General features: G+C 42.4%; 1 protein-coding gene across 1 annotated transcript; it reads right to left on the bottom strand.

Annotated features, from left to right (window-relative positions):
• Nucleotides 1-1,986: 1,986 nt before the first annotated feature.
• On the bottom strand, nucleotides 1,987-2,979 carry LOC125153783 (vomeronasal type-1 receptor 4). The gene has a single exon (XM_047837304.1). The coding sequence runs from the start codon at nucleotides 2,977-2,979 to the stop codon at nucleotides 1,987-1,989; it is 993 nt and encodes a 330-aa protein (XP_047693260.1).
• Between the last annotated feature and the right edge of the window lie 6,203 nt (nucleotides 2,980-9,182).

Genomic DNA, 9,182 nt, shown 5'->3' with positions numbered 1-9,182 from the left:
ATGATCTCACTGTTCATGAGATTGAGCACTTCATGGATCTCTACAGGGAAAGGACAGAGCCTGCGTGGGATTGTGTCTTTCTCCCTCTTTCTCTGCCCCTCCCCCGCTCCCAGGTGTTCCCTCTCTCTCTCAAAATAAATAAACATTTTAAAATATAATAATAAAATGAAGTGAAAGTGTTCCAGTTTGACCATGAGGAGCTCTTTCGGGTGACTCCCGTGTCCCTCTGACATAGCCCATTTTTAGAAACCGAGTTGTTTAGCATGTCCTGACTTAAGGCACCGCAGCTCTGCAGGCTGATTTCATACACGTCCCGTCCTAGTCCAGGCTGCACCGTCTCTCCAGGCAGCCCCTGGCTGCTGCTGTGGGGGAACCGTGTCATGGACCAAGGCATGGACACTAGGTATGCTCACTGCTCCTGGGTGTCACTGTGTTCACACCCTCTCAGCTCAAACACCAAGAAAACGTACGTGTGTGTGCTGAACCGCTCGTGCGCACATAGGTAGAAACGTGTGTGGGGGGCGATTGGTGTCCATACAGAGTCAAATGACTTCATGCTGAGGTCTCCAACTCTAACCCATTCCTCATGGATCATTCTAACTTCCTGCCCTTGCTCATCTGTCACCTGTCTCTCCAACGGTGACAAACGTGGATCTCACCCTCTGCACTTGTGAGTCAAATGCATTTCTGGTCCAATTTGTATAGGATACCGGCCCTCTTGTGCCTGGTTCTTCCAGGAAAAACATCTGAGTAAACTATGGGATGGCCGCAAGAAAGCGGAAGTACAGGTAATGACATGGAACATTCCGAGGTAGAGGAGGAGGGACACCTGGACGCCTGGGAAGGGAACACCTTACACAGCAGGAGATACGGGGGGAGGGGAGGGGCGGAGTATTAAGGATCATTCATCTTACAGGACTCCCCCTGGACAATGGCATTCTAGGGGGGCTGCAAGGCAGGGACACCATCCCGCTAGGCCTGGAGGACAACGCTTTCAGACAAAGAACATCACCCTTGGGCTTTGAAATGTAAGGGAATTTTCCCTCCTAGATTTTTTACTTACTGGGGACAGGTGACATTTCTTCTCTCCAGTTTCTCTATGCTTGTCTATGCTCTCCCCATCCCACCACTGTATTCAGGAAGCAGGGAATGTGTCTGCATTCATTGGTTGATAGGTGAAGACAGGTTTTTCACAGGATGAATCCTATCTCAAGTCTTAATCAGACTACTTAGGTGATATTTAGATGAGATTTGGGACTTAGAGTTGCTTCCAAAATAAGTTTACACTTTGGAGCTACTGGAACGGGGAAGAGGGGTGAATGTATTTTGTCAGTGAGGATATGCATTTGGGGGTCTTGAGGGCTGAATATTATGAACCAGCCTGTTTCCCCCTGAATTGATAGGCTGAAGTCCTAAATCCCAGGATCTCATTACTCGATTGTACTCACTCCGACTGATATGCCCATGACTACACTCCTGGGTAACCACTCCATCTCACTCCGGAATCAAGACCAAATCCGCTTTTTCCATTAAGCAGCACTGATTAAACTGCCATCTTCAGGATACCAGGCACCACAATGAAACAAAACTGCTTCATTCATCACCACTTTGTCCACGTATGTCCCATACTCAACCATTTGATGAAACGTCGGCGTGCATCAGTGAACACCTTAGAAACTCCTCTGGTTCCTTCTTAGAATTTCTATGGACTTTGGGGCACCTGGGGGCTCAGTCGGTAAAGCCTCCAACTTCAGCTCAGGTCATGATCTCATGGTTCATGAGTTTGAGCCCACATAGGGCTCTGTGCTGACAGCTCAGAGCCTGGAGCCTGCTTTGGATTCTGTCTCTCTCTCTCTGCCCCTTCCCCACTCACATGCTCTTTCTCTCTCAAAAATAAATGAAACATTAAAAAAATTTTTTTAAGTATTCTATGGACTTTTTCAGCAAACGCAGTGAATATAAAACGACATTGTGCACAAACATACTTTATATATCCCCAGTAACACTACAGAATTTTGTGTTTTGTATCCAGGAAAAGCAGCGTCTGGGGAGAGTATAGTCTCGGCTCATAATGAAAAAGGGGCAGACAGTTGGAAAACACACAGAGATCACCACAGCGGTGTTCACCAGCCACAAACTGGGATTATCAGTATAAGCAACACTAACATGAAAGATGGAGGAGAGGGAGTGGAAAGACACAAAGGTGCTCACCAGGACAAGGATGCTCTGAGTGGCTCTGGACTCAGCAGAGGATCTGGGGGAGACATTAGTGCTGTGAATGTGCTGGACCCGCTGCTTGTGCCTGTGCAGGAGGAAGACCATGGAGCCACTGGCCCAGATCATGAGAACAGAAAATAAAACCTCAGGGACTACTATCAACACTGCATAGAGTAGGACTGTCACTGCCTCCTGATGGATAGTAATACAGTACCCCAAATCTCCTTCCTGTGTGATGTTTTTGGTGCTCCATTGGCTAGGCATATATAACACATACAGAGGAAACACTAAATTTATAAATGCGTAATGATTCCAGCAGAGGAAAATGGAGAAGCCAACATATTTTGGGGCCTTGACTTTAAGATCCTTCCAACAGGAGTTCATTGGGCTGATCGTGATGGTCTGGAAGACACTCAAGAGGCAGGTGCTGCTAATGGACAACCCCCTGCCCACTCTCTGAACGTACAAAAAAAGTTTGCATGCAAATGTAGTGAAAAAAGATTTCAATCCCAAAGCTGCCAATATCTGGGGGACTCCTTCAGAGAGAATGACCAAGGAGTTGGCTATAGTCAAGTGCATGAGAATCAAACGGGTGAACCTCAGCCTGCGTTCAGTGTGGTAAACGGACACATAATGATAAAGAAGAACGAAATTGCCCACAATTCCAACTGTCGTCTGTGACAAGAAGATTATTCCTACTGTCAAATGCCCTGAAGTTAATCTGTCATACATGTTTTCCTTTATATTATGAACAACAATCATTTCTCTGGGCAAAGCCTCACTGAAGGTTTTTCACACCACAAATAACATGAATTGAGTGCTCCCATTTGATTGCCATGACTTTCTGTGATTGGAAGAGATGGAGAGATTTGCAGTATATTTAACTGAAAAGTCCGCAGTAAGGATGAAGTGCTGTTATCCTGGAGAAGCAATGACAAGTGAGAGCAAATGGAAAGAAATCACAAGGCAACATTTTCAGAACAACCTGAAATGTGCAAGTTATATTGGAAAAAGGAAAACTTGATCACTATCACTTCCTAAAACGAATTAAGTCTGACTGGATTGCTTACATAAATCTTAAAGGTACAATGGATTCATCCTGAAAAAGAAAAAAAAAATGTCTATACACAACATCAGAACACGAAAATATTTCTTGAACAGCACAGAGCACATTAACCATGCCAGTAAAATGACTTTGTATTACATGAATGGGTGGTTCTCATCCAAACATCCCCACCACACACACACAATTTGTAGCCAGCAGAAAGAATTCCTGAAGACCACACAATAGAATAAACAATGGACAAACCGTTCCAACAGAAACTTCAAATAAGAGGTTATGCAATAGATAATACAGGTGTAAAAATATTCTATGTCTATAGTAGTCACATAATTTCAAATATGACACTACCTCCTGGTGCCATCAAACACGACATAAAAATCTAAAACAAGGAGGACAGGGGTGCCTTGTTGGCTCAGGTGGAAGACCATGAGACTCTTGATCTCAGGGTTGTGAGTTCAGACACAACATTGGGTACAGAGATTACTAAAATAAACAAACTTTAAAAAAAGAATAAAAGGAGAATGAGAGAAACAACAAGTCTTTGCAAACATGTGGATCAACCAAGAATCTTGAAACTACTGGCAAACATTAAAATTTGGAAACTGTGTGGTAGTATAAACTTTAGCTGTCTTGGATATACTATGTCCTAACAAATATACAGCTATGAATATACTCAACAAAGTTTGTCTGGTATCCCTAAAAGACTGGTTACAGAATTATATACCAGCACTACTCGTTACTCATAGTAGTCCAAACTCAGGAATACCCACTTCCCATTAACAGGACCAGCCATCGGTGAATGTTTTCATAGTCACACCATGGAGTCTTCCACAGCAGATCTAAAATGCAAACAAGACTACGCAAGAATACAAATCAATTTTCAAAAGTCATATGGCATGAGAAATAAGTCATCATTACACATTCAGGCAGTATGACTCCATTTATATCAAGTACAAAATGGGAAAACTGATATAATCTTTCAAATCTTGGAGAGTTATGAACCTATTCCCAAACATCACAATCCTACAAATATAGCCAAGAAAACTATACCTGTGGGGACAGTGACTTAGAGAGAACACAGGAAGATACCCGGAATTCTGACAACCACCTGTTTCTTCATCTTGGAATTGCATACACCGGTGTGGTCACTTGTGAAATAGCAGTGAGTTGCATCATTAAAACGTGTAGATCTTCTAATTTTTTAAATACAAACCATCAAAATAAAATTTCAGGGAGCCGAGAAGATTCTGTGCATGTGTTTGGATTGCTCAATGAGTCCATACAGAAAGAAAACTTATGGACCAAAAGGTCCAGATTGGAGGTCAATGATGAAACACCACAGAATAATAATGGTGCTGATAATGAGTCTGAGATTTGGTTTAAAAAAAATCAGGAGAGCAGCATCCTAAATATTTGTTCCTTCTTGCTATATTTGCCATAGGAGTAACGATATTTCCCAGCACATACAGGGTCCGCAAAGGACAATGGAAATCCCAATGTCCTGGGGAGGCTTCAGCTAATCTCCACCCACCTGGAGGTCTCGGGGCGAAGAGGCAGCTGGTGCCAATGAACACACTCTGCCAGCGTTGTCAGGACAGAAAACAGATGTGCACTCAGAAATGCATCAAAGAATGTTTCAACTAATGGCTGCCAATGTCTTGGGGACACCCGTAAAAGGAAATGACCAAGAAGCAAGTATAATCAGGTGCCTAAGAATCACATCTCAGGCTCTCAACCTGGATTCCCTGTAGAAGAGGAAGAGACGATGGTAAAGAAGTGAGAAAATGCCAAGGATTCCAACCATCATCAATGAAGAGGAAACTGTTCTCATTGCCAAATCCTGGTGTCCATTCTGACAGATCCCAGTGAGTAATACTGGTCTTCAGAATTCGAGTATCCTGCACTGGAACATGTCTTTTGGACTGCATGTATCATATCAGTTGAGACACATCATCTCTGGGAAACATATTTACTTCAGTTTGACTGTGTCAAGGTGCCTCCCACAGTGGAAAAAATAACCTTTATTTTCTTTTAACGTTTTGTTTATTTTTGAGACAGGGAGAGACAGAGCATGAACAGGGGAGGGTCAGAGAGAGGCAGACACAGAATCTGAAACAGGCTCCCGGCTGAGCTGTCAGCACAGAGCCCGACGCGGGGCTCCAACTCACGGACCGCGAGATCATGACCTGAGCCGAAGTCGGCCGCTTAACCGACTGAGCCACCCAGGCGCCCCCAAAAAATAACCTTCAAATACCACTTAAAATGCATGAATCACTGCCTACTACCATACGTATGGAATCTTTTTGCTTTTCCTAAATGCATGATGGAGGCACGAACATTATTTCCATGGCAGAGATAAAGACAAGCTAGGCACACAGGGTAAGCAATCTAAGTTCACACGTTGGTTAGGGGCCGAGTGGAGACTGGAACCGGGCACGTTGGAGCGAAGACAGTGTCTGAACCTCTGTACTCCACTAACAATGCACGTCAGCTGTGCCTTCAAATAATCCAGATGCATATTTAATTTTGCATTTATACTTTTCCATCTTATTTCACACTACATTTTATTTTATATGTTTGGTGTAAAAAGCATACATTTTTCATTAAGGATATTTTATTTAGGTGAATAACATATGTAAATAAAGTTTTAATATCATAATAAAGTTCAGAGGCATGAATTACAGGCTAATCCTGCAGGAGACATTAGATTTAATAAATGCAGTATTTGCTAACAATACTTTAGCAGTAGAAAGCGTCATTTCCTGTCACAGTAAGAACAAAAGTCATGGCTTCCACACACACAATATTACATCATAGTACCTTGTTCTCTAATCAACGGTTTATAAAATCCTACTATAGGATGAAACAGTTATTGATGATTATGTTTTAAATGCTGAGGTATTTAACAAAATGTGCATTGAGTGAAACTATTAGCACTAAGGCAAGATTGTAAAAGACAGTAAAATACAAGACACACGTAAAATGGTTCTAAGAATATGGAATTGTGTGTGTCACATAAGTTAAAAATCATTAGAATATTAGTTCTGAGATTGGGATTCATATTAGAATATTATTAAACCAGAGAGAATGAGCCAAGATTCACATGCCCCAGGCACCTCTTGTCTGGTCCCATAATTACAGTGAACGTTGCCCCAACTGACTCTTGGTTCCTGCTCTGGTATGATGTCATGGTTTTGTGAGTTTGAGCCCCATGTTGGGATCCCCACGGACAGTGCAGAGCCTGATAGGGATTCTCTCTCCCTTTCTCTCTGCCCCTACCCCACTCTGCTATCTCTGTCTCTCTCAAAGTAAAGAAATAAACGTATTTTTAAAAAATTCTAAAAACAGATTCATCTACACGATCTCTGTAAAGGATTAGAAAACTGTTTCTGCTCTACCCTTCTCTGTATTATAAGCATAAGGCATTGTAAGCACACCTCTACTGACACTGAAAACTCTCAGCTCACACCCAAGAAACTACTCCACCTCCCTCTTTAGCTCTTCCCCTGGTCTGTCCTGACCCTCAGGATCCCTTTCCAGACACGAACACTTACTCACACGTCCTTCCTTACAGGCGCTGCCTCTCATTCTGACAGAGAAAAAACTCACAGGACTTGTCATGTTAAAGGATGGGGGCACAGCGGGAAGGTCACAGCAGCCAGTACGTGTGAGGGAGGGAGGCAGCCAGACCAGAGATAAGGCTTTGTGATCTGTGACCTCCCCTCCCGTCAGAACTGCAATTATCATTTCACACGTGCTGGCAATGACAGCACAGCCTTCAGTAGCTGACAATACTTCTGAAAAACTTTCTCCCAGGACTCATTACCAAATCCAATTACAAGTTTGTGAGTATCTCCAAAGAGACCGTTGTCTACTTTAGGAGGGGCTCTTACTTTTCACGATCCCTGATGGCAGAGAGGGGCTCACAGGGAAGGAGCAGTAAATACTGATGTCAGACAACTAAGGGACTGGCAGTGAGTGTGTGTGTCTCACAGGCGTCCCCAGTTCCTGGCGTCCCCGATACCTGGTGGTGCTCTGGTGGGAAGGGCAAATCCCCAGGAGCAGAGTGGGGCCCGGGAGGTTCTTGGGCCACACAGGGAGAAGCGGTACCACTGCTGGAAGGACACTTGGTAGAGGCTGTGAGGCCACCTGGGCCCAGCAGATCCCAGACAATGGTCACATTCACTGGTGCTGAACAAGGTCATTAAGGGTGAAGCCTGGTGCCAGATGTGTTCTGTGATTTTCCATAATTCCTGAAATGCTGCTGCTACACTATCTCGTGAACTTTTTCTGGGGCGGGCTGGCACCTGGCTGCAGTCTCTGGGCATCAGCAGCAGCACAGTCCCACAAACTTTCCTGGGTGGGGCTGGCACCCGGCCATTGCTCGGTGAGACCCTCCTATAAGTCAAAGCCGCAGTACCTCAGAAGCAGGGGGCCGGGGAAGGCAGTCGCATCTGAGACAAAACTCAGGAGAGAGGTACTACCTGGGGCTTGGTCAGGGACAGCATAAAAGTGGGGAGTGAATGAAAGCTGAAGACAAAGGACAGGTGAGCGATTGCTGATTAGGGAGAAGAGAGTTCCCATACTAGAGACTGGGTAGCTGTGTGACGCCATTTTCACCGCTCCTGCACATGCGCATACCCACCTACAAGCGCCACAACAATCCACCCCAATAGGCTGGCAGCGCCAACTAGGGGAGAATGGAGCCATTACATTAGCCCCGCCTAACTGGGCCAACCTCACTCTTCAAGAACAGAAATCTCAACACCTGCTTAGTTTGTGGACTATAAAGCACTTCATAGTCTGACTTCCAGGGGAAAAACGAAGTAATTTCAATTGTATTTCAGTCTGTTAGGAGGCCAATCTATTCACTTTTCTTTTTTTTTTTCCCTTTTCTCTTTTTTCTCTTTTTCATTTCCTTTTTCTTGATTACAGTAGGAGAAAAAATTCATCTTTGTTTTTAATTTTCATTAAAAATATTTTTATTTTTTTACTATATTTTTTACTTTTGTGTAAATTTTTCATATTCTATTTAATTCCATCAGTTTATTTTACTCTACTTCACTATATTCATTTCTTCATATTATCAAACGATTTCCCTTTTTATCTTCTCTTTTTTGTTTCTTTTTTCTTGAATACAGAAAGAACATTCTTTTTAATTTTTAATAAAAATTTTTTTAATTTTTTTCTACTATATTTTTCACTTTTGTGTAAATTGTTTCAAATTCTAGTTTACGTACATCATTTCATTTTAGTCCACTTCAGTGTAATCATTTTTTCAAATTTTCAAAAAATTTCTTTTTTCTTCTTTCCCCTTTTTTCTCTAATCCATCAAGCAACTTAAACACCCAGACCAAAACACACCTAGGATCTAGCATCAATCATTCGATTTGTGTGTGTGTGTGTGTGTGTGTGTGTGTGTTTGTTTTTAATTTTTTAATTGTAATATTTTTTTAATTTTAATTGGATTAATTTTAATTTTTTAACCTCATTAATTCCTCTTCTCCCTTGAAAATGATGAAACAAAGGAATTCACCACAAAATAAAGAGCAGGAAGAAACGACAGCCAGAGACTTAACCAACACAGATACGAGCAAGATGTCTGAACCAGAATTTAGAATCATGACAATAAGAATACTAGCTGTGGTCAAAAATAGATTAGAATCCCTTTCTGTTTAGATTAAAAAAAAAAAGTAAAAACTAGGTAGGATGAAATAAAAAATGCTATAACTGAGCTGCAATCACGAATGGATGCTGTGGTGGCAAGGATGGATGAGGCAGAACAGAGAATCAGTGATACAGAGGACAAACTTATGGAGAATAACGAAGCAGAGAAAAAGAGGGAGATTAAGGCAAAAGAGCACAATTTAAGATTAGAGAAAGCAGTGTCTCATTAAAAAGG

This window comes from Prionailurus viverrinus, chromosome E2 (genome assembly GCF_022837055.1).
Source record: "Prionailurus viverrinus isolate Anna chromosome E2, UM_Priviv_1.0, whole genome shotgun sequence".
Lineage (NCBI taxonomy): Eukaryota > Metazoa > Chordata > Mammalia > Carnivora > Felidae > Prionailurus > Prionailurus viverrinus.
The sequence above is the reverse complement of the archived record's forward strand: the minus strand, read 5'-3'. Positions and strand labels throughout refer to the sequence as shown.

Bases quoted from the DNA above. Each gene is read 5' to 3' on its own strand.
- LOC125153783 (XM_047837304.1), bottom strand. From the start codon at position 2,979: ATGATTGTTGTTCATAATATAAAGGAAAACATGTATGACAGATTAACT.